The sequence below is a fragment of the Carassius auratus genome, chromosome 29 (genome assembly GCF_003368295.1).
Source record: "Carassius auratus strain Wakin chromosome 29, ASM336829v1, whole genome shotgun sequence".
Taxonomy (NCBI): domain Eukaryota; kingdom Metazoa; phylum Chordata; class Actinopteri; order Cypriniformes; family Cyprinidae; genus Carassius; species Carassius auratus.
The window spans coordinates 7,013,558-7,039,874 of NC_039271.1; the positions used below are offsets into that span (position 1 = coordinate 7,013,558).

Here is a 26,317-nt window from a genome sequence, read left to right on the forward strand (position 1 = left end):
AGTTACATAAAATTGGCTGCAGATACTTGTCTTTTATCATTTAGTGAATTCTTGTGAGAAGGGAATGCATGTTTTTATATAAATTAAAAAAATTATATAAATTTAAACAGCGTGTCTTAAATTCAACATAACAGAAAGCACACAGCCAAACATTAGGTCTATGAAGAAATAGTGAAGGAGTCACCTGGAACTCTGAGAATCATGCGGGGTAATCGAGGACTTTGTACTCATTCAGACAATTCGCAAATTAGTTTGTTTAGTTTAAAGGCTGGAATGAGAACATCACTTCTGTGTGTTACATTGCAGATAGAACAAGATTTCAGATTTCTGTTTGGTGAGGCCAAAAATTCTTGGAGAAGTGTTAACCAGGTTTTTATTTACGTATTTGTAGGCTTGGACAGTGACATGTCTGCCATCTTGCTGTTTCTACATCTACCACCATCTGCACAAGGTAGAAAGAGGCCGGGAAAGCTTTCTGCGTATCAAGCTGATCAGCTCATCAGATTTCAAAAGGTATGCTTGAAGGGTTAGTTCACTTATATATTTGTTTTGGTGATTATTTACTAACCCCCATGTCATCCAAGATGTCCATGTATTTCTTTCTTCAGTCGACAATAATTTAAGGTTTTTGACGGAAACATTCTAGGATTTTTCTCCATGTAATGGACTTTAATGGTGACCAATGGTTTGATGGTTCAAATGAGGGTTCAAAGTCTGTCGCTGTGTAGCTTCAAAGTCTCGATGTGATCCCAGTAGAGAAATAAGGTTCTTATCTAGCAAAATGATTGGTAGTTTTCAAAATAAAAATACCACAAATGCACGTGTTGTAGAATCTCAAGATGTGCCACATATGCCGTCATGACATCGGAAAGGTCGAATTGTGGTTAAAAAGTATATTATTTTTATTTTGAAAACAGCCAATTGTTTCTATATATAAGACCCTTATTTCTCTGCGGGGATTTTGAGTCTTTTAAAGCTACATTGAGACAGACATTTGACCCTTCATTTGAAAGTGAAAAGTGAAAGTGACGTGACATTCAGCCAAGTATGGTGACCCAAATTTGTGCTCTGCATTTAACCCATCCGATGTGCACACACACAGAGCAGTGAACACACACACACTGTGAATACACACCCGGAGCAGTGGGCAGCCATTTATGATGTGGCGCCTGGGGAGCAGTTGGGGGTTCAATGCCTTGCTCAAGGGCACCTAAGTCGTGGTATTGAAGGTGGAGAGAGAACTGTACATGCACTCCCCCCACCTACAATTCCTGCCAGCCCGAGACTCAAACTCACAACCTTTCGATTGGGAGTCCGACTCTCTAACCAGTAGGCCATGACTCCCCCACTTGAACCCTCAAACTGTTGGTCACCATGGATGTTCATTATAGGAGAAAAATCCTGGAATGTTTTCCTCAAAAACCTTAATTTATTTTTGACTGAAGAAAGAAAGACATGAACATCTTGGATGACATGAGGGTGAGTAAATTATCAGCAAAAACATTTTTCAAAGTGAACTAATTCTTTAACGGTTGTTTAAAATACATCTTCCATCAACTCAATATTGTGTACAGTTGGAGGTGATCTATTGTCAGAAGTTAGTCACCAAAACAATTCTGTTGAATGTGTTTTGTTGTAGGTTGGAACCAGTGTGTAGCAGCATCTAGACAACATCACCAAAAGCAGTCAGCCTTACCCTCTCGCCCAAGAATCCACAAAGAGCACCATTCACTCCTACTTGCAAGCATGCACTTCTGTGCAAGGCATCAGGTTCAGTTGGAGCTTTTGATAAACTCTTTGAAGCCCATTACGTCTTTGGTACGTCATACAGTTCTCCATTCCCTCCATATGACATACAAATGTCATATGGAGGGAATTACACAACTCTCCATGTCGTGCCATATTGCTTTCTCTGGTAAACATATTTATGTTATACATGTTTCTGTCAGAGACAAGGCAATGGGTTTGCAATGTAAATTAAATGACATTGAAATGCTTTATTTTTTTTACAATAAATTGTGAGTTCTGTGATCTAGTGTTATTGTGCTTGTTTTCATTTGGATAGTAGTTGATCTATAATTCAGTAACACTGCATATTATGTGTTATATATATTTTTTAAAACACTGCAGAGCAATGAAAAGTAAATATTACAGTGTCATTTTTTAAAAAGTAAAATTGTAGATAAATTAACTCTATACTGTGTAATTATATTACTCTTAACAGTGTGATTAAACTACAGTGTTAAATACTTTTACACATTTCATTGTTATTTTTTACACAATATTGAGTAGAATTAACTCTAAAAACTTGACACTGACCAAAGAGTAAATTTTACACTTATTTCGAGTGGGACCAAATGTTATCTGAAACAGAGTCAAATTCAACTCTCTAGGAGTTAAATTAACACTTCTGTTTTTACTGTGCACACACATATCAAGATTATATCTTCTATTAGCTATCCTGCTCTCTAGATTTAAGTGCTAGCCACCAAAAAACCCTCACCTGCGGCGTGACACCACGCGCGCTCCTCCCTCTGGACTCATTATGTTGGGCACGGAGTTTCTTCCGGCTCGAGGGCTTCCGTTGGTGAAGTGGATCGGACTGGCTCGCACATTGGCTGGGAACTCCTTCAGTGCATGGGAGAGACATAAAGATGAGCGCACGAGGAGTGGCTTGGGAGATCGGAAAGAATCGGACTGCTTGTATGCACCTGTATGCCGAGGCTGGATTTCATGAGATGAAACTGATCCACCAATTTCTTGTGGAGAGGCCGCATGTCCTGAGGAACGAACTTCTCATGTACCGTCAAACCAAACTCCAGGATTTGAGCCTGAAGGAGAGACCAGTCTTAAGGATGTGCAACAGTAATGACAATGCATTTTAACTTGAGCAATGGAACATTAACAGAATATTTAGTGCTAAATAATATGGGACTTTTTTCATTTTATCCATCGGGATTTGAATGCATTTTGAAAAGTTGGTTATATATTACTGACTAAAAAAATGTCACCACCCACTAAGTTTTCTTAAAATAATGCAAAAAAAATAACTAATAATAAACTCTAAACTATGGTATACTATAAGGCTGTAAATGTGGGATGCTGCACTATGAATTGTAAAAAAAAGTTTCAATCGCGAGAAATTTTTTTATCACTGACTTGTGTAGTCTTTAAAATAAAACATATCTAAAAAGTTCTAAAGTAACAATTGTAAGATAACTTATAAATGTGAAGAATTAAGAAAAATGGCCTCCATAGCCAGAAATAAATATTAAATGTGAGAAATAAAGTCGCAATTATCAGAAAAAGAAAACGCAATTTAAAAAAATGAAGTCAAAATTGTAAAATAGTCTCAGTAGCATGAAATAAACCTCAAATTCAATCATAAGAAATACTTAAGAAATAAAGCCTGCATTGTGAATCAGTAGCGAGAATTACATCGAAAATATGAGATTGTCATTATCCGACTAAAAGTTAAAATTATAAGAAATTGTTCAAATTGTGAAAGTCTAAATAAAGAGAGAAATAAGGGTCAAATGTGAAAAAATAAAGTTGCAATTACCAGAAAAAAAGCTACAATTATAGGAAATTATAAGAGTCCAAATTGCACAAATTAAAAATGAATTTTATGTCAACAGAGATCTGACAAATCAAGAGCAATAATTTATTAAAGTGGGGGGGTGAAATGCTATTTCATGCATACTGAGTTTTTTTTACACTGTTAAAGAGTTGGATTCTCATGCTAAACATGGACAAAGTTTCAAAAATTAAGTTGTACGTTTGAAGGAGTATTTTTGTTCCCAAAATACTCCTTCCGGTTTGTCACAAGTTTCGGAAAGTTTTTTTCGAGTATGGCTCTGTGTGACGTTAGATGGAGCGGAATTTCCTTATATGGGTCCTGAGGGCACGTCTGTCGGAAGAGCGCGCGCTCCTGTATAGCAGAGCAGAGAGAGCACAACAGACTTCACTGATCAGAGCAAGAGCGTCGCGAAATGTCACAAAAGGAGTGTGTTTTTGGTTGCCAGGGCAAGACAACCCTGCACAGATTACCAAAAAAAAAAAAAAACAGCATTAAGGGACCAGTGGATGGAGTTTATTTTTACAGAGCATCAACGGAGTTGTGCAAGTGTTTGTGTTTGTTCCCTGCATTTTGAAGATGCTTGTTCACAAGGCCCAGTTTGACGACGGATTTGCGTATAATTTATTTCTTAAGGATGATGCAATCCCAAGGAAAAAGAGTCACGAACGTGTGTTGGAACCGCAGGCGGTGAGTAAAACTGCTTCAAATATCTCTGCCTCCTTGTTAGTGCGTCCCCTCCCATGCCGGAGACCCGGGTTCGAGCCCCGCTCGGAGCGAGTCGTTGCTGCTGCTGCTCTCATTCAGTTTCAGCCTCGGGATCTGATTCTGGATCATAAATAAACGACTGAATCTGACTGTAAGCCATGGTTTGTTTTGGATGATGGGTTTTCCCTCACGGTAATGTCACAGCTTCTACATGCTCTCAACGCAAAAGCCTATTCACGCTCGTGATTCTTTAGCTCCGCCCACACATCACGCCTCCAGCGGGTCGTGTTTTTCCGGGGAAAAATCGGTACAGACTATCTTTCTCTTATGAATATAATAAAACTAAAGACTTTTTGGAGTTATGAAGGATGCAGTACTACTCTATAGGTACTCAAGATTAACAGGATATTTAGTGAAAACGAGCATTTCACCCCCCCTTTAAAGCAGCAAACAGGATCTATTTTCATCTCATGTCGCTTCATAATTTAATTTTCAGCATTAGATTGATCCTCTTCAGTCTTTAAAAGTTCATGCTTGTAACTGGCTTATGTCCATGGTTACCGTCTAGACAACAGCATCATGTGCTCGGCTCTGAAGAGTTAGTTCCTGGTTACTAAGCAGCACGTGCATGAAGGAAAGACCTACAGCGACCCAGCTTGTGCAGAACATGAGAACTAAATCCCAAACGGCGGTGGAGAAACAGACGTGAATGATGAGTGCGAATCATCAGAAATGTGTGTACAATCTGGTGTAGAATTGATTTGGTTTCTTGAGACAAACCTGCTCAAACATGAGCTCTCGCAGACGGCCGATTTTGTCTCCGTCCTCGGGGTGATTCATGATGTAGTCCTTCACGAAGAACGCCTGCGAGAAACAAAAGAGACACAAAATTACACTCCTTAACCACAATGCATTGTGCCTCTCCAGCCTCCACATATTTTGTGGTGCGAGTTAGAATTTACCCTGACATCTTTAACAAAAAATATCATGCATAGTTTGGTAATTAACTTTCTGTTTTAAGGGACATGAAGCGCTGCAACCACATGAAGTGCAAAAATCTGAGCGTAAAAACATGCATGTTTTCAGATCTTCTAAGCTACAGGGGGAAGGAGGAAGAACAGACGGTGTATCCGTGTCAGATCTGTTCCAAGGACGATGGGCTGGTTGCTCCAAAGAAACAGTGGGAGAGCAGAAGCTTTAAGAGGCAAAAATCTCAGACTTCAAAGATTCCACCATACAGATTTTTCCATTGCCTTCAGTATGACATTTGGCTTGAACACCAGCCGAATGCTGCTGGCAGATGCCCATTTAAACTGCAGCTGCACGCTACACCTGCAGATCACTAAAGAGACTCACAACGAGAGAGAAAACTTTTAGTGACAAACCGTCTGGAAATCACTGATTTTGGCAACTTTAAAATGCATATAAATTTGTGGGAAGAAATACACAATACTTGTTTTGTTAGACTTTAACGTAAGGTCTATTAACTATTAACTACAGTATAATTACAGGGTAGAATTAAGGGATTTATATTATGGTCATGCAGAATATGTGCTTTATAAGTACTAATACACAGCCAGTATGCTAGTAATATATATGCTAATAAGCAACTAGTTAAGAGTCATCGCTTTTTTTTATTACTATTATTATTATTAAATATTCATGCTTCCATTTTTTTTTTTTTTTTATATATATGTTAAGTGCATTTTTCCTTGCCAGTGTCACTTTTAGTATACTCACTGCTTTGGATGATGTATATTATATAAAGCATTATACAAATACGAGCCTGTCCACCAACAAAAAACGACCATATAGGTTGTTTGTGCAAGCACTTTATTACGACCTATATTTACGTTTTAAAGTTAAGCGCCCTCTAGCGGGGCGGGCGTAAAAATAATGACAGTATCGCGTTGCGTCTGTCGTCATGAATTGACGTATAACGTCATTACCAATCAAAACGCACGTTTATTTAAATGCAATGTGTGGGCGTTTTACACCGATCTCATAGTATTTCCTACATATTTCCTACATATTTTATTCAATTGTAGTATACGCTCTGATGGGTCGTATTTCAGGGATTTGGACAAACGACCTATACAAGCGTATTGGTTGGAGGACAGGTTGACAAATACGTTTGGATTTATATATATAAATACGTTTGGAAAAAAAACAAATCTTCTTATATTCTATTTTGGCTTTGGTACAATGAGAACAAAAAGGTAATTAATATACTATAATATACACTACACTACTATACACTATTTTTCATACACAGTACAAATTGGTACACGCACATGAAACAAATATATATTATGACAAAAAATTCCCAATTTGGGAATTCTACAATCTTTTCAATGATGGAACTTCTCAATAATTACCAGCAGATTTTTGTACCAATGATTAGAAGGGAACAATATGAAATTAAGTTGAAGATGTATAAATGGTCCCCTCGGATGAGCACTATTTTGTGTTTTCATTGTTTTTTTTTTGACATCCAAATTTTGGTTTCATTTGCAAAAAATGGCTTCTGGACACTGTCTTCCACAAACTCCTTGGTGGGCGATGTTATGATATAGATAAATCAGTCTGGTTTTAATGGCTTAATGGTTTTGTCATTGCCTCTATGATATACCTGACACTTTTATCCAAAGATTTATTTAATGCCTGGGAAAGAAACCGATCACCTTGTAATGCCATATGCTACTATTTGAGCTAAAAGATCTTTTGAGAAACGTTTGTGAGCATTAATTTAAGGAATTAAAAGCACCACTAGCTTTCTCTCAGATTTCTTGAGATGCTTGCAGATAGATGAAAGCAATTTGAATGTTTCATTTGTGACACTTACAGATGTGCTTGTGCATTTGTGAATCATCTTCGTAAAAAAATTAAGAAATGGAACAAGCATCACTTACTAAATGCATTTCTCTCTAAACTTCTGGAGAAGACGCAGATGTCAGGAAAGTCTAAAAATCATTAGGGTGAGCCAATTAAAAGCAAGGGGCTTGCAAATGAGAGGAATTTCAGAGTGGAATTTCCATGAAGTCTGACCTTAAAGAGCAGAAATGCAAGTAAAATACTAAGACCAACAGCTGGAGCGCTCAATAAACAACTAATTGGCAATGCTGTCATGTTTGCGATCCAAATACATTAACTGCTGCTCATCCCAGACTCTAAGCCTCAGGAGGCGTAGCCTACATGAAGCGAATTTAACGCAAATGTACATTCTGGAAGACATACAAACACAAATCGCCTGAATATAGTCGACTCTCCTCTTCATAGCTGCTCTCCAAGTCTATCACGGTAAATACTGCAGTGACACTAAAGCGAGGTTGCTATGCAACAAGCACTCATACAATCTGAAAAGATCTGTTGCATTCATTCAAAATATGACTTCTTTGAGATACTATGGATTTTCCCAAGGTTTCACAAGGAGAATGATTGCTATGCTACTGAGTAGAGTACAGAGGGACGTCACGGCCAAGATATTCTCTTTCGGTAAAGCTAAACACGCATTAGAACTCCGAAGGTATCCCAGAATTCCCCTCGGCCATCTGAAGGCTCTGTGTTTTCTGACAGAAGACACTGGGAGACAACCTTGTATGTATACATTTTTAAAATATGAGGTGGTTTTGTATCAGTGAGGACTTGGAATGCATATAATATACAACCTCCTGATAGCGAGCGAGCCCTCCGTTGACAGCGGCGTCGATGACTCCATTGAGACACATGGTCAAGGGGTTGATGTTCTGCATCTGCCGGGTTTGACACTGCGTGATCAACGTCCGCAATTGCATGTTCTTGTTCTCGATGACCTCGATAGCGTTCTCCAGAGGACTCACCTCCACCTGAGGCCCAAAAAAAAAAGTTCATCAACAAGCCAAAAACAATGGATCAGAAGTTTGAAGTCATTAAAAAAAAAATTTTTTTTTAAACTAAATTCACACTTTCACCATAGATGCAATAAATTAATATGGGAAAAAAACAGTAAAGATTTTTATATTTCTATTTAAAATAGACACTGTTATTAGTCAAAGAATCAAAAAACAAAAACAAAAAAAACCTGGAATAAATACAATTTTACGATATATTAAAATACAGGTTAACATTTACTATCAGGATTATAAAATATAAATACTGGTGCTTTTAAATGATTAATCGCGATTAATCACATGCAAAAGAAAGTTTTTTATTACAGTACATAATACATGCATGTGTACAGTGTATATTTATTATGTATATGCATGTATTTTGAAAATATTTACATGTATATACATTTATGTTCTTATATTGTAAATTATATAGAAGAATATTTAATATATAAACAAACAAATTCTTAAATATATGCATGCATTTTTATATTTATATATAATTTATATACACCTTATACACACAGTACGTAAACAAAAACTTTTATTTTGAAAGCGATTAATCGCAATTAATCTTTTGACAGCACTAGTAAATACTAACAAATATAATAATATTCCTTATTGTGACTAAGATTATTTTGCTACACATTTAGTTTCTCTTTTGTGACACACCAAATGGTTCCATTTATTACCAATGAAGCTGAAATATTGTGAATATTCATAAAGGGAAACTATCAGCATTTGTTTTTCTATAAAAAGAAATAAATAAAAAAGTGCACAATACGTATGTACTACAAGAACAAAACACTCACAGTCATTGACGGTGCATTCACATTTGTGATTGCGTAGAGTTTCTGATTCTGACCTTAATGTGGTAGGTGTGGGAATCAAACAAAAGCAAAAGCTTCACGAGAGATCTACTTACCAGCTCTCTCCTCTCCACTTCAAACCAGCGTGAGATGCCCGGGAGACTCTGAACAAGCGTTAAAGTTGTTCTTTCTACCCACAAGCTCTGAAATTCAAAAGCAAATGCTCATTAACCAACATCAACCGTCAGAGAAAGTCCAAGAGATCCCATAAGGTAAAGCGGTTACAACATATTCAATGAACCAGTGACTTTCCTCCTCCACAATGTTTAATACATATCATTTAATCTACACTTTAAACAGCTCATTCTCTGCAACACAGTCTGCTTATAAAGCCACACTGCTCCACATATTAAATTTCACATTCATAAATTCACTTCCCATCCAGCACAGCCTGAGAATTAACCTGAGCTGGCGCATGTATAACGGAGGAAGCTCTGGAAGAACTTCAGATGCTTGATTGTGATATTCAAAACCACCTCAGTCCAATATAATCGTATCATCTGGCTAGCGTCTCAGCCGAAGTTTACCTCTAAATGAGATTTTCAGACATTATTACTGTGCGGTAAGTGGACCGGGGTGGCGAGTACCCCCGGTGTCTCTGAAAATACAATATCTGGCAGGCTAAACAGTTTATTTCAAAGATGGTAACCACCAGAGGTTGGGGGAAATCTAACCCCCGCGGTGGATCGAATCCATGCAGAGGCTGTGATTGTCTTTGCTAGATATATTGAGTGATAGGGGAAGGGAAATGATATTTGGAAGGAGCGCGTCTCTCAGCCCCTAAAACTTTAATTAGCCTCTCTGGACCAAGACTGTGAATAATGCAGCATGTGAGAGAACACCTGAGCTCCACACACACACACACACACACACACACTGGCCGCCAGACGCTGGAAGTAAAGGAATGAACACACAAGAGAGAAGAGAGGAAAGAGTGATGAGAAAAAAATGACATCAAAATAATGCCTTAAAAGATGGAATGAAAAATCCCAGAACGAAAAACTCAAATGGTTTACTCACCCGCATTACTTTTTTTTCTACCATCTACACATTTTGAAGAATTTACTGGTCAGTTTTGGCACATTCAATTACAATGAACATGTTTAGGAGCATTCAAGCTTCAAAATGGACGTATAGGCACTACAAAAGCGATTCATATGACTCATGCACCAAATTACACATCCTTAAAAATCATACAATAATAGCTTGTTTAAGCAGCTAAATCATCATGATTCTGCCTGATTTACTGAATGGAAACACTTCGAGTTGCACACTGAGTTTAAGTTATGATTTACTGAATATCTTCTCATGCAATCTCAAGATTTTCTTTGAACAAAAGTTCATGAGAGAGGTAGTGGTTATAGATCTGTGACCAATTCATTCCATATTTTCATACTTAGAATAGCCAGCATATTCTTCAAAACATCCTTTTTTTGTGTTTCACAGCAGAAATCGGTCATACAGGTTTGAAATGATATAAAGGTGAATAAATGATGACAGAACTTCAATTTCTGGCCGAACATCTCATTTAAGAGAACACACTGTGGCTACTAGCTCACCTTAAACTCGTTTTCTTTGTCTTTGGTGCCCTTGTGAAACGGGCGGTCGTAGCGAAACCTCCAGATATGGTTGACCTTATAGAAGCTCTTGATGTTGTCGGGGACGCCATCACGCTGCAGGACGTCCTGGCTATCTGGGATTGGTGTGACAGCATAAATCTGCAGATCTGCATGAATGATTCATCAAGGAACATGAAATACGTGTCGCTTGAAAAAAAAAAATCATTTGGATAAGTAACTAAAAGTAAGGACTTGATTGTTAAATTAATACTTGTATTTAAATAACTCATTATACTACATCATATTATATATTTTCAGTAACTTTACAAAATTAGTGTTTGATAACACATTTTGCGTTGGGAGCTCCTACTTCACTCCCAGTTTAGATGCAGACAGTACATTTGGAAATCATCCTCCGCAAATGTTTAAAGAACCAACATCTCATGCCTCACAGACGTGAAGTCTCATCAGCACATAAATATGAATCGAGCAAGGCAGACGTCCAAGAAGGTAAATGATTAATCGCCGGCTTGGATAACAAAACGCTGTGCTCATGTAGTTTGACCGGCCCTGTCTGCTCTAATTGTGCTGAAGAGGACGTCACATATTCACCGAGCGCCTGGCCTCCAGGTACATGTCTCATCAATTGAACAAATGCTCTCCTGCGACCCACCGTCTCAGAGCCTGATATGCGTTCTGAGAGGGAAGGGATTGATTTTTTTTTTTGAGCCACATGGAGGTGTATTTAAAGCGGGCAGTTCTGGCTTTGTGCTTCTGAGATATTACGCTGATTTTAAAAATTATTAAACGGTTATCTGCAATGTGCTATTGAGAATTATTACAAACTTTCTTCTTATGAAATCTAATTTACATAAGGTAGGGGGGGGTCACATTTACATCTAAATGCTAATTTAAACCACACCAAAAATGGAACTCAAATATAGAAATAGGAACAATTGTGTTGCACACTAAATTTTAATACTTTATACTGTTTGCCGTTAGTTCAAATTTATAAGCAATAGTAATAGTGATGCATGCATTTGTGCTGCTAATAGTAAAGTTAGTAAACCAGTTACCGTATTTTCGGACTATAAGTCACACCTGAGTATAAGTCGCATCAGTCCAAAAATACGTTATGACGAGGAAAAAAACATCTATAAGACGCACTGGACTATAAGTCACATTTATTTAGAACCAAGAACCAATAGAAAACATTACCGTCTACAGCCACGAGAGGGCGCTCTACGTTGCTCAGTGTAGACTACAGGAGCACTGAGCAGTATAGAGCGCCCTCTAGCGGCTATAGACGGTAATGTTTTCTCTTGGTTCACGTCTCTTAGCTCATTTCTCTTGGTTCATGTTAAATTAATTTTGATAAATAAGTCGCACATGACTATAAGTCGCAGGACCAGCCAAACTATAAAAAAAAGTATGACTTATAGTCCGGAAAATATGGTAGTTAAGGCAAACTGACATGAGTTAAAAGAACCTATCAACTCTTCAAACAATGAAATGTGCAAGTATAAGACTCTGGTGTCCAAGTGTGTGCTTTCAGGAAAGAGAAGAGCTGTCTGGAGGATACATTGGGCTTCAGCCTGGTAGATGGTCTGGTCAGGCTGGTTGGCGTGTTGCATGGCGATGGCATGAGGGAACTCATTGAGCATGCGCTGCTGGAACGCCTCCAGACGCTCGTAGTCATGACCACGGCACACAAACTCCTTATTCTGTAGGACACACACACAAACAAACATTCTGGTGAATACTGACACCAAGTGGACTTCAGAGTAACTGGAGGTGACATCTGATCTGCTGCTGGATGTCAGGATGACACATACCCGTAGAAAGAAGGGGAACTTCTTGCCGTAGAAGCCAACTCTAAAGAACTCTGGCTCCAGACGCTGTTGGTCCATTATTTTATCATAAAACGAAGCCTCCATCATCTGTGATTTGCAGTCAGATAATTAGCAGAAAATACAGAAAAAAACATTTTTTTGCATGTGAAATGATCAACAATCCAGCCAAGCTGCCAGTTAGGGGTTGATGTGTTCTGTAACTAAGTAATCTTATGTTTCCTTATGTCTCCGTGCTATGATTCTGTTATGAACTGGCTAAATGCAAACAACTGTTGAGTTTTAACTCACCCTCATTTTGCTGAGGTTTCTGTAATCATAGTAGGATTCGTACTGGTCCGCTAACTCTCTGCACAGGATGATGCCATTCTCCCAACACTAAAGGGGTAGAGAGGGGTATTTTATTTCACATGCAGTCTCAAAACTGACCAGCAGGAGCCACTAGAGCACCATCAGTACTTGGAGGACCGAGGACTTGAGTCAAAAATGCAAGATTTGGAGGGATCAAATGCAGAAGATGGTATGAGGACATTTGTTGGCTTCTCTTACGTCAATGTCTGACCCACATAAAATTAATTGCTACTTTTTTTTTATACTTTTAAATTGCAATAATTTCATGCAAATAAATGTAGAAACAACAAAGACGGCATATTTTTTTAAAATGCCTGAAGCCGAGTATCACTGATATCAATACTACTGATGCAAAGGAATTTTTTTTTCTAATATTTAACAATTGACTATAGCCATTCAATATTACAGTAGAATTGAGAGCTATTCATTTTAACATTTAGTAGACTTTAAAAAAAAATTACTTCTGATTTAAGTGAACTTCACTTAACAATCTTCTCATAAACCCATTATAATAAATATCATATTCAGCTTCCTGTGCCCTTCAGCAAGTAGGGAATATACAAAAATTGAATCAAGTTATCAAACCCTAATTTTTAAATTAAATATAGATGAATCCTTAAAGCTAAAAAAAGTTACTGATTTCCTTTCCTTTTTTTTTTTTTTTGACATCGCAGGTCTTAAAATCTCTGCTAATGAACTGTCAGGTTGAATCATGTTGAATTTCAGAGACATGTTCTTAAATCTGACTCGTACTAAATATTTACACACATACACAGTTTTTAAGGCAACTTTAATCACCTTTTTGGTAACTTCATGACTTATCTGACGACATTACTATTGCACTGCATAATTGAAGTTTAATTTGCATTTTAATACGAAATTATAAACATGCGTGCCACTGCATTTGTATTTGAAGAAGCGTTTCATTCCCATTGCTTCCTAAATCCACCAGCACAACAGACGGCTTCAGCCATGAAGAGAGCAGACAACAAACAGATTTTATTCTCATCAAGTGATTGAGATTACTGATTATGTAAATGCCATTTAGTTCTGAAGGACAGCTACTCGAAATGCAATCATGCACTGATAATTTAATAGCGGGCTGAGAGGCGCCACGTGAAGAGAACCAACGTGACACAAAAACAGGGAGGATGTCAGAAAACTCGGACCTTTCCGCGGTCAAAGTTCTGGATGATGGTGAGGTGCAGATACTCCTTCCTCTGCCACTCGCTCTGCATCGGGTAACTCAGAAACTCCCGCAAGGGTCTCTCGGACCATTCCAGCAGCTCGTCGTACAGCAGAAGTGTATATGAGGCCTCTGCACACATAAACACCTCATCAAATTATATCCGTGGACCGTATCTTCAAACTACTTCTGGTTTGGGTCATGCTTGAGTACCTGTGTAATTCTGCGCTTTCAGATGCAGGTCATACAGCTTGTGAATGTAGCGGATGTACATTTCCTCTTTATTCAGCTCTGTTTTGTAGAAGTTCTGCAGAAAGGAGACAGAGTGGTGGACTGTGGATATGAAGTGCTCCAAGTGCTTTTCAGCACTGACTTTCACTGTGGGCCTTTTTATTATGAACAAATTCAATGGGAATGGGAAGTCCACAATACAGAAATGGAAAGACTTCAATGTCTCCTGGCAAGTACAGATTAAATAATTCTGACAAATAAATGGCACAAAAGAGAAATCAATGTACCAGCAGACTGACTGTACAGCCAATCTTTTTTCCATCCACTTCCCCCAACTTCATACAGTCTCTGTAAAACAGAAAGAGTGTATCCATGAGCCAGAAGGACAGAAATGAAATGATGCAGAATTGTACTTAATACATTTTAACTTTAAGTTAGGTCCAAGTTAACTTCAACTTTTTTTTATTTTATTTAATTTTTAAATACACACACACACACATAAATATATATATATATATATATACACACACATATACACACATATATATATATATATATATATCACACATAATTTTATTTATATACATTTCATTTTTATTTTTAAAGCAGTAAGAGTTCAAAAGTTTGGGGTCAGTAAGATTTATTTTATGTTTTTGAAAGACATCTTTTATGCTTCGCAAGACTGCGATTATTTGATAGAAAATGCAATTAAAAACAGCAATATTGTAAAATATTATTACAACTTTAATTTGCTATAATTTATTCCTATTCCTGTGATGCAAAGCTGAATTTTTCAGCATCATTACTCCAGTCTTGAGTGTCACATGATCCTTCAGAAATCATTCTAATATGCTGGTACTTTCCCTTTTTAGTCGTTTACGAATATAAGTATTATTTTCTTTAAAAAAAAAGCAAAAAAAAAAAAGCACTGACCCCAAATAAATAGAAGTTTTTCAAACGTGTAGCTTACAACTTAAAATAACAAGTATTTCGTAAGTATCTTGTATTTTGTGCACATCTGTCTAGAGGTGTATTTTTCACCTGTAGTCCAGCAGTCGCTCCATCAGCCGCGTGACCGTGGCTATAAGAGATATCCCGCTCTCTCTCCACGTCTCTCTCTCAATCTTCTTCAACAGACTGACAAGAGAAAACCAACAAGGCAAAGAACGAGTCATACTGCTGCCCACCATATTACCCATCATGCCCTGCACACTCTCACAGACACACACACCTGTCCAGCAGGACAGTGATTCGTGATCATCTTACCTAGGATACGGACCGAACAGAGGAATTCTAGTCCAGAGCAGCATAAACAAAACACATTCATATTAATAGATTAAATCTCCACACCAGCCAGTTAGTACGGTTAACAGAAAGCAGAGAAATGAAGAGAGATGCACAAGTTAATTAATGAAATCAGCTGCCACGCCAAAAGCCTAAAATCAATCAAATGATCATCAGTTTAAATTAACATTTAATTTATATATCTTGCCGTAGAGTGTATGAAAATGAGACTCAGCAAAGACATTTTTAGAAACAAAAAAAAAGTATGAAACAGACTATACTGTAAAAGAGCTAGTACACACACACATAAATATATATATATATATATATATATATATATATATATATATATATATATATATATATTCTAATTATGTATTACTTTATTATTTATTTGTTCGCTCAAAAAATATGAAACAACATTAATATTTACTATATATTTATTTACTAACAATATCTAAAATAGCATTAATATTCACTTTAATATATATTTTTATATATGCTTATACTGTATATAAACCTGCTATGTAGCTTACAGTTAAGACTACAGTTAAGGCTAATGAACACTTACAGGAAAAATAATTATGATTAAATCTATTAACAATGCATGTAACATTCAAACATACTGTAAAACCAATAAATCATAAGCCACCTGAGGCCTACTGTTGTATTATGCATACAGTACACACACACACACATATTTATATATTTATATACATATGTATATATATGTATATATATTTATATATATATATATATACATATTTATATATATATATATATATATATACATATTTATATATATATATACATATTTATATATATATATATATACATATTTATATATGTATATATATATATATACATATTTATATATGTATATATATATATATATATACACATATTTATATATATATATATATATATATACATATTTATATATATATATATATATATATATATATATATATATATATATATATATATATATATATATATATATATATACATACATACATACATATATACATATATATATATAACCTTAACCTGTGAACAACTAAGAAAAAAAACAAAAAAAAACAAAAAAACTGAAAGCTTGAAATTCAACTTATATAGAGAAATACAGAGAAAGTCACATACAGACACAGTATAAAAACGGTGAAATATTTTTTTTGAGCTTTCTTTGTATATTTTTACACTAAATATATGCATAAAAGTGACACTTCATGAAGAAAAAACAAAAACAAAACCAAAAGTTAAATCTTCCATGCATTTAACTTAGACTGGAAGACTGCATAATTGCAATTTTAAACACCATTATAAAAAGCAGAACACTTGTGCGTCCACAATCACATCTGATCTCATAAAATGTTAAAAATGTGCAGAAATTGAAATTCAGATGGGAAGCAAACACACACACACACACACACACACACACAAAACAAAAACAAATCACAGATTGACCCTCAGATGGGTGAGATTTGTCTCACTGATTTATGCTGATCTACCCCCCGTTGTTCTCTAAACTCAAATTCAGTCCACTAAAGACCCACAGTATGTGTATATATAGCAGTTTATCTGTTTGTGCATGTGTCTGTCACTCACATGCTGTTGAAGAGCTCTCTGTACGTTTCATCTCCTTTCCCCTCTGACAACAGGCTGTCCAGCTTGTCGATAAGTTTAGCCTCCACCTATTACAAATAATAATAATTTGTCAAAAATGGCATTAGAAGTGCTTTAGTCAGATAGCTGCATGTTCAATTAGTGAGCAGAAGGGGGCGCCATGTGACCTGTTTGAAGTTGCCGCTCCGGCGCTGCTCCCAGTCCATCATGTCGTGAAAGATGGGGATCATCACGTTCCTCAGGTCCGGCTGAGGCACCAGCGTCACCTCCAGGAACGGGCCGATCATCGCTGGGATGAAGTTCAGCTTGTGCTCTCCTGCATGACGAGATGGAAACGGTCATTTCTCACGCAAGAAAGACTTGCGAAGGGGTTAAGCTTTCAGATATTAGGGTAATTAATGTCTTACCTAAATTCTGCCACATGCTAAAGATCTCACATCCCATCATGACACGCATGTCTCCATACCTGAACACAAATTAATGCAAAATAACTGTTACAACACGTCCTCCTACGCTCAGTCATGATTGAGAGATTTGTAGACTGACCTCCTGAAGAATATAAACTCAAGATGTCCAAAATAGAAATATTTCTTATTATTATCCATGTTGAAAACACCTAAAAAAGATTTTTATTATATATAATTGTTTTTGTTGTTGATTCGTTTTTTTTTTTTCTTCAATACTGATCATGTGACACTGAAGACTGGAGTAATGATGCTGAAAATTCAGCTCTGAATCAGGAATAAATTACATTTCAAAATATATTCTGATGGACAATAGCTAATTAAAATTAAATTATTACAATATTACTGTTTTGACTGTGTTTTTGATTAAAAATAATAAATGAATAAATAAAAATCCCAGCCTTCGTGAGTTCACAAAATATAAAACATCTCAGTTACTCCAAACTTTTGACCCTCACTGAATATATAATTTAATAAAAAAATAAAATAAAATAAAAAAGAAAACACACACTCAACCAAATACATAGGGAAAAACTAAACCTACATGAAAACTAGAAAAAAATAATAATCAATTTTTTTTATATAAAACTATTACAAATAAAAACTATATTAAACATTCTGAACAATAAAAGTCTTATAATTTCAGACATACTACCGTATTTTCCGGACTATAAGTCACACTTTTTTTCATAGTTTGGCTGGTCCTGTGACTTATAGTCACATAGTCACATAGTCACTTATAGTTATGTGCAACTTATTTATCAAAATTAATTTGACATGAACCGAGAGAAATGAACCAATAGAAAACATTACTGTCTCCAGCCGCAAGAGGGCGCTCCTGTAGTCTACACTGAAAACATAGAGCGCCCTCTCGCGGCTGTAGACGGTAATGTTTTCTATTGGTTCTTGGTTCTAAATAAGTGCGACTTATAGTCCAGTGCGTCTTATATATGTTTTTTTCCTCGTCATGACGTATTTTTGGACTGATGCGACTTTTACGGTACTTCATTTGACACTGCTTTTGGCAGACTGTATGTTAAGAAAGCTTGAATTCGGAGGGCTTGCAGGACTCACTTCTCCAGTATTTTCTTCCTCTTCGACGCAGAGAAGGTCTCGAGCTGAAGGCAGGGCTGGTTGATGAATATAACAGACAGGCAGAAGTAGGAATCCCACACCTGCATGAAAACAGAGAGTTTAGAGGCAGCGCCACAGAGAAAACAACAACACAAGCGGACTGAGAACAAACCTTATAGTCAAACTTGTCATTGAGGAAGTTTTTTCTTAAAGCGTCTGACAGGTAGAGCACCGTGGTGATGATGATGCTGTAAATCAAACATGTCAGATCACAACACATACTCTGAAAACCACATCACGAAAAACTCCAGGGGGATGAAGGATCTAACTTGTTAGTGACGAGCCGCATGACCGTCCAGTCTTTGGGGAACATCTCTGGTCTTATCAGGATCCGAAACACAGTGAAGATGTGCAGGAGAAAGTCCTGAGAGAGACGGAGAGACAGAGAGGATGTTCGACATGGTCTGTATGATGAAGAGATGTCAGTGAGAAATGGAGGAGCGCCTCACCCGCAGCTCGTCTTTACTGGTGAAGCTCTGCAGGAGCTGCTGGTAGTGTCTGTCCTTCATATGCCTCAACAGAGCCAAGAGACAGGACACAAACTCGCCCTGGAACACACACATTCAACATACTGTATGACCCTTTCTGGATTTCTACAGAAGAAACAAATCCACAGTTTGATGCGATTTTGAAAAAATGTAACTGCATTCGGAAAAAGTATTGAATAAATGCACAAATATTGCATACAAATGTAATACTTCTCAATGATTTAAACCTTTCTATTAAACATGCCCTGTATAGCTCTGAGACATTATATTTAATATATGACATTTATATTTAATAGCATTTTGTTTTGAATAAACCGCATCATGTTTAGAAAAAAAATGCACAAATAATGGGTAAAAAATCTATATTTTTCACTGATTTGAACACTTTCTATTAAACATGCTCCTTATAGCTCTGAGACATATTTAATATATGAAATGTATATTTAATTGCATTTTGTTTTGAATGAACAGCATCATGTTTTGAATTAATGCACAAATAATGGGTACAAATTCTATATTTTTCACTGATTTAAACCTTTCTATTAAACATGCTCCATATAGCTCTGAGACATTATATTTAATATATTACATTTATATTTAATAGCATTTTGTTTTGAATAAACCGCATCATGTTTCGAATAAATGCACAAATAATGGGTAAAAATTCTATATTTTTCACTGATTTAAACGTTTCTATTAAACATGCTCTGTATAGCTCTGAGACATTATATTTAATATATGAAATTTATATTTAATAGCATTTTGTTTTTAATGAACAGCATCATGTTTCGAATAATTGCACAAATAATGGGTACAAATTTTATATTTTTCACTGATTTGAACACTTTCTATTAAACATGCTCCATATAGCTCTGAGACATTATATTTAATATATGACATTTATATTTAATAGCATTTTGTTTTGAATAAACCGCATCAAGTTTTGAATTAATGCACAAATAATGGGTAAAAATGCTATATTTTTCACTTATTTGAACACTTTCTATTAAACATGCTCCGTACAGCTCAGAGACATTATATTTAATATATTACATTTATATTTAATAGCATTTTGTTTTGAATTAATGCACAAATAACGGGTAAAAATGTAATAATTGACAAATTTGAACCCTTTCATCCATACCTTCCACTGGTATAGCTCTACATGATATTTCATAATTAAAATTGTTTATTTTTTACTTATGCTTACCAAGGCAGCATTTATTTGATCAAAAATACTTTAAAAATAGTACTATTGTGACACAGTATAAAAAAAAAAATCCGATTTTTTCTTGATGAATACAAAGTGAATAAAATAAAAATAATAATAATACAAAGTACTGACTGAAAACATTTGATCATCAAGACACGCTTTTATATACATTAAATATATTTTAATATTCAGCAGCTTTCTACATATATTTCCTCAGAGTCAGCACAAAAATATGAAAAACGTAGCAGATTTCATGTACAGTAGGTCGAGCTACACATCGCTCATTTGCCAAAAACCTGCCTCAACAAGGGAACAAAAAAAGTCATCGTAGACTATTTCATTCCTATACTGAACAACCCCATAAACTCTGGATAAATCTCTGTCTGTGTTGAATAAGGATGAATAAATCCGGTGAAATGAGGTATGGAGAGGTTTGCATTCACAAAAACCTTCGGGCGCTGGGGAATACGTCACAACTCTTGCCTTTCATATTTGTATTTCTTACCGTAACGTCCTGAACTTGCGGCCGTAGCGTATGCCCTGCTGGTTGTGGCCGGTTAGCGATTTCTAATATGGTCCGCAGTAACACACCCAAAATACTCTGCACGATCAGATCCACCTCTTCAGATGCGGCTGGCTCCTGCATGCACACACACACACACACACACACACACACACACAAACACACACATATTTATACATCTGCCCTTGCAAGAGGTCAACGTGATTTTATGCAGACTGTATGACAGGGGAGATAATGGCAGAAAGGGTGAGACAGCCATGAAAGTTCAGCTGTCATTTCAGTTTATTCGAGCGCATGAAGAAACATCGGTCCTTCTCTGCGAGTGAAACCTGCTATTTGACTTCAAGGTCAGACAGGAAGTCTACATTTAGAGCAGCATCAGCATTTCCACTGCAAGTTTCCTTTGGTCTTCTTCAAAGCAGAAGTCAACACAAGTTAGGGATGTCCAAAAACACTAATTCGACAGAGCTTCTGGGTTGCATGAAGGATTTAGGATCACGTTTTGACAGACGTATTTCATACTCTTAGCAATGGCAGAGTTTGACCAGTAAATAAGCTAAATAATCACAAAACTACCATAACAATCGGAGACCTGTGGATCATACATAATAACCCGAGAATTGCTAAAAGCAGGAAACTTAAAGCCTAACGGTTCCCGTTTCGAAAATTTGTGTTGAAGGCAGTGGAATAAGAGCAGTGCTTTTAAGGCATTCGATTTAAAGACCCAACCTCTCTGAGTGGGTTTTAAAGTTTTATTATGTTATAAGTATGCTAAAACCCTCTCCTTTTTTAACTGCCCTTAAATATACAAGACTTCATGAGAAAATAATAAAATCAAATCTTCAAGCATATCAATACACATATATGCACATACATTTAATATATATTTAGTGAATGTTTATAATTTACTAAATAAATACATAAAAAATATTGAGATGTCTAGAAAACATGATACACATTAATATAATAAGTTAATAAATATAAAAATGCCCACTTCAGTTTCTAATGGATATAATATGTGCATATCGTATGTTAATAAGGATTTATACATAATCGTCTGCAATGTTTGCTCTCTAGTTATTTATCCTAAAAACATTTCATTAAAATGTTGGAATTTGCATTATATTAAATTAGTAACAAGCGTCCACAAACTTTCATGACTGTGGTTGCCAAATGACAACAATATTAATCCTCAAATTTAAATTGAGATTAATTAAAGTTGATTTTCTGAACAGTGGTTTACTTAATCCTCCCAATCTGGCAACCATGTACACGCTCTCTCTACATTGCATAAAAAGCACTGAAAACACCAGCAAACATTTAGAGAGTTCAGAATTATTTCTCTATTGAGATTGGCTCTATTTGCTGAGACTAAGTCTGCAAGCAGACCAGATTTGTTGTTTGAAGTGTTGTACTATAGTTGTGTGAGGGTTATCGTACCGTGTCGTCCTTCTTGAGGAGAGACACCATGCAGGTGAGTATGTTAGCGCACATGACGAGATCGCGCTGATCCTGCATGTGAGCCTGGAGCAGACGCAGCACCACCGGGAGCAGGATACATCTAGACTCTGATTAAAAACACACACAAGCATTGAGCAGACAGCCTCTAAATTTAGGTATAACAATCTTTGTCTTCATCCCCAGTGAGTGTGTGTTCACCAGGGTTTGTGTAGAGCTGGCTCTCTACAGTTTTGGCAATGCAGTGCAGCTTGACTGCCTCCAGGGGGCAGTCGGCCTGGGACGCGGTGGGGAGGCTGCCCAATGTCTCCCGTATAAATGTGGCCACTTCCCTGAGTGTGAAGAGCTTCAGCAACTCCCCGTACACAGCCGGGAACGACTGCAGAAACACTGCCTGTGAAGTCACATGACAAACAATCAGGTCATTCACATAGTGATTACACAGGGAAAAAAATAAATAAAATGAAACCTACATGAAAACTGTGTACATCCTATGAAGTTTACATCGGCCAGTGTTTAATGCCTTTTTATTATTTTTGAGGACAGTAAAAAAAAATGAAACAAAACAAAATAAAATGAAATGCATCTTTCAATTTATATTCTCCCATCGTCTCTTCCAGATGAAGATTCATATTCAAGAGCGAATGAGAACCGTTTCATGGAGGATGCCAGTTCAGAGAAAAACTGTAAATTACACTTTGGTTTTTGGTTACATGTGTGAAATAATCAGCACTTAATAATTTTAGATGAACAGAACGTCTGTTCACACCATTTTTTCCTGGCAGAATGAAACAGAGACTTCCTTTTTTTTTTCACTGTGAACCGTTTCAGATAAAACCACCCCTAAATTGTATATAAAAATGAAATAAAGTTTGATTGTTAGCTTTAAATAGCTGTCGAACAATCTCTTAAATCTCATAAATGAAATAAAATAATATTTCAAAAAAAAAAAATTATTTAATTAAATTAAAATAAATTTACAGTAATAAATATTTTATTATTTTAATTAAATTATAATGGTTTATTTTATTTATCATTTTATTAAAAATGAGTGGTGGAAGAAATGTATGTACAAACTGCAGTTGCAGTTGTAAAGCCCCTCCTGAAAAAGACCAATCTTGATAACACAACTTTGAGCAATTTTAGACCAATATCTAATCTTCTTTTTATAGGCAAAATTATAGAAAAGGTAGTTTTTAATCAGCTGAACAAATACTTAAACTCAAATGGATACCTGGACCATTTTCAATCTGGTTTCCGACCACATCACAGCACAGAGACAGCACTCATTAAGATAATAAATGATATTCGCTTAAATTGTGACTCTGACAAAATATCGGTGCTGGTATTGCTAGATCTCAGTGCTGCGTTTGACACTGTCGATCATAACATACTACTAGAGAGGCTGGAAAACTGGGTCGGGCTTTCTGCGATGGTACTCAAATAGTTCAGATCATACTTAGAAGGGAGAAGTTATTATGTGAGTATAGGAGAGCATAAGTCTAAGTGGACGTCCATGACATGCGGAGTCCCACAAGGGTCAATTCCTGCACCGCTCTTGTTTAGCCTGTATATGCTTCCACTAAGTCAAACAATGAGAAAGAACCAAATTGCCTATCACAGCTATGCTGATGATACCCAGATTTACCTAGCCTTATCTCCAAATGACTACAGCCCCATTGACTCCCTCTGCCAATGCATTGATGAAATTAACAGTTGGATGTGCCAGAGTTTTATTCAGATATGCAAAGAAAAAACTGAAGTCACTGCATTTGGAAACAAAGATGAAGTTTTCAAGGTGAATGCATACTTTGACTCTAGGGGTCAAACAACTAAAAATCAAGTCAGGAATCTTGGTGTGATTCTGGAGACAGACCTTAGTTTCAGTAGTCATGTCAAAGCAGTAACTAAATCAGCATACTATCATTTAAAAAACATCGCAAGAATTAGATGTTTTGTTTCCAGTCAAGAATTTGGGAAACTTGTTCATGCCTTTATCACCAGCAGGATGGACTATTGTAATGGGCTCCTCACCGGCCTTCCCAAAAAGACCATTAGACAGCTGCAGCTCATCCAGAACACTGCTGCCAGGTCCTTACACTGGCTTCCAGTTACATTTAGGATTGATTTTAAAGTACTTTTACTCGTATATAAGTCACTAAATGACCTAGGACCAAAATATATTGCAGATATGCTCACTGAATATAAACCTAACAGAGCACTCAGATCACTAGGATCAAGTCAGTTAGAAATACCAAGGGTTCACACAAAACAAGGGGAGTCCGCCTTTAGTTATTATGCCGCCCGCAGTTGGAATCAGCTTCCAGAAGAGATCAGATGTGCTAAAACACTAGTCACATTTAAATCTAGACTCAAAACGCATCTTTTTAGCTTTGCATTTATTGAATGAGCACTGTGCAATGTCCGAACTGATTGCATTATATTTTCAATGTCTTATTATTATTATTATTTTTTTTTATGTAAAATCATTTTCTGTTTTTAAATGTTTTAATCATTTTAAAAGTTTTAAAATTGCTTGTTTTATTTTTTGTTATTATTTTTCTTCATGATTATTTTACTTTCTTTTATGTAAAGCACTTTGAATTACCATTGTGTACGAAATGTGCTATATAAATAAACTTGCCTTGCCTACAAACAAAACAACCTTTTTTTTCTTTTTTTTTTTTTCTTTACACTTCTATCAAATAATCTGTTCCTGTCTAAGTAGGCTGCCAAGTGGACCAGACTTTACTCTGATGTCTGGCGATCTGATACTTAAATGCAACTGATGCACAAACCCATGATCTGGAGACTAAATAAACTAGACGGCCGGATTTGCAATCGAAACGTGCAACACATGTCCCTTCACTGATGCTGTGAAACAAAGAGTGTTCTGTTTGTTTTTCTCACTTTCCTAATATCTCAAGTGCTCCCTAGAGTTTCTTGTAATGTTGTTGCGCCGTCATTATCTCACTTTTTAATTTTATTTTTTATCTTACTACATTCTTTTCAGCCTTATTAGTCATGTTCATTTAAGATGTTTCTTTCTCTCATTGAAACCCAAAGCAATTCTTTCTTTGGATGTTCTCTTTTTTATCTTTCTCTTTAAGATGGGGTGGAGATATTTTTGTTTTATCATTACTTTATTCAATTGATTTGTATTTAAATCTGGTGGTGGAAGAAAAAAAAAACAAATGTTGCAAGCTAAACTCAACCCATTTCATCCACATGAGCACCACAGCATGTGTTAAATATAATAGAAACAATATAAACAGATCTGTCTGTCTCTCACCTGAGTCTGTGTGATGGGCCGTGAGCCCTTGTTCTCCTGCGAGAGGAAAAAGCGGATGGACATGAAAAGCTCGTGCATGCAGCAGCGGAACTCCTCCTCATTCTGTCCGCCCGTGGCGAGCGCAAACAGCCGTCGCGACTGGATAATATATTTAAAAATATACTCCGTCGCCTAAGAAACCAACAGAATAGCAGATCTGAGCACAAAAAGCAACATAAAAGCAGTCTTATTAAGAATGCATGGGCTGTGTGAACTAATGCCATATGGAAGTCATAACGGCCCGGAGCAAACCATTCCTGAGAAATTGAATATTCGGTGCATTACAATATAAATTGTATTTGTGGCTGCACAAAATCAGACACTAATGACAGACTCTAAATATCATTACGGAGAGCACAGTATGGGTAAAAATGATGTGAGGGACTGAGAAAGGACATGTAGTGTGAAGCGTCTCACCATTAGCACCTGTTGGATGTGTTCCTGACGGTCCGCTTCAATAATGCGGTCCACGTACCACTTCAGCACCTTGATCAGATCCCTGCAAGGGACACAAACACACAGCACGGTGGAAAACTCTACATTTACATTATGTTTGTTTAGCAGAACTGAATGCATTATTGTGGAGATTCATAATGGAA

General features: G+C 36.3%; 1 protein-coding gene across 3 annotated transcripts in view; it reads right to left on the reverse strand.

Annotated features, from left to right (window-relative positions):
- Positions 1-26,317, reverse strand: part of LOC113047926 (dedicator of cytokinesis protein 4-like) — a 92,556-nt gene that overhangs the window by 13,136 nt on the left and 53,103 nt on the right. For 2 of the 3 annotated variants that reach the window (XM_026209317.1, XM_026209315.1), the window contains exons 21-46: positions 26,136-26,217; positions 25,680-25,850; positions 22,589-22,781; positions 22,370-22,497; positions 20,912-21,046; positions 19,155-19,253; positions 18,975-19,069; positions 18,818-18,893; positions 18,646-18,746; positions 17,515-17,573; positions 17,275-17,423; positions 17,090-17,175; positions 15,464-15,490; positions 15,239-15,334; positions 14,485-14,545; positions 14,180-14,273; positions 13,950-14,098; positions 12,721-12,807; positions 12,415-12,519; positions 12,162-12,303; positions 10,580-10,746; positions 9,077-9,163; positions 7,954-8,130; positions 5,066-5,149; positions 2,712-2,831; positions 2,504-2,628 (exon numbers count right to left, since the gene is read on the reverse strand). In XM_026209317.1, the coding sequence (XP_026065102.1) occupies positions 2,504-2,628; positions 2,712-2,831; positions 5,066-5,149; positions 7,954-8,130; positions 9,077-9,163; positions 10,580-10,746; positions 12,162-12,303; positions 12,415-12,519; positions 12,721-12,807; positions 13,950-14,098; positions 14,180-14,273; positions 14,485-14,545; positions 15,239-15,334; positions 15,464-15,490; positions 17,090-17,175; positions 17,275-17,423; positions 17,515-17,573; positions 18,646-18,746; positions 18,818-18,893; positions 18,975-19,069; positions 19,155-19,253; positions 20,912-21,046; positions 22,370-22,497; positions 22,589-22,781; positions 25,680-25,850; positions 26,136-26,217 (2,895 nt within the window). The remainder of the gene's footprint in view (positions 1-2,503; positions 2,629-2,711; positions 2,832-5,065; positions 5,150-7,953; positions 8,131-9,076; positions 9,164-10,579; positions 10,747-12,161; positions 12,304-12,414; positions 12,520-12,720; positions 12,808-13,949; positions 14,099-14,179; positions 14,274-14,484; positions 14,546-15,238; positions 15,335-15,463; positions 15,491-17,089; positions 17,176-17,274; positions 17,424-17,514; positions 17,574-18,645; positions 18,747-18,817; positions 18,894-18,974; positions 19,070-19,154; positions 19,254-20,911; positions 21,047-22,369; positions 22,498-22,588; positions 22,782-25,679; positions 25,851-26,135; positions 26,218-26,317) is intronic. The other variant, XM_026209316.1, reaches the window with a different exon arrangement.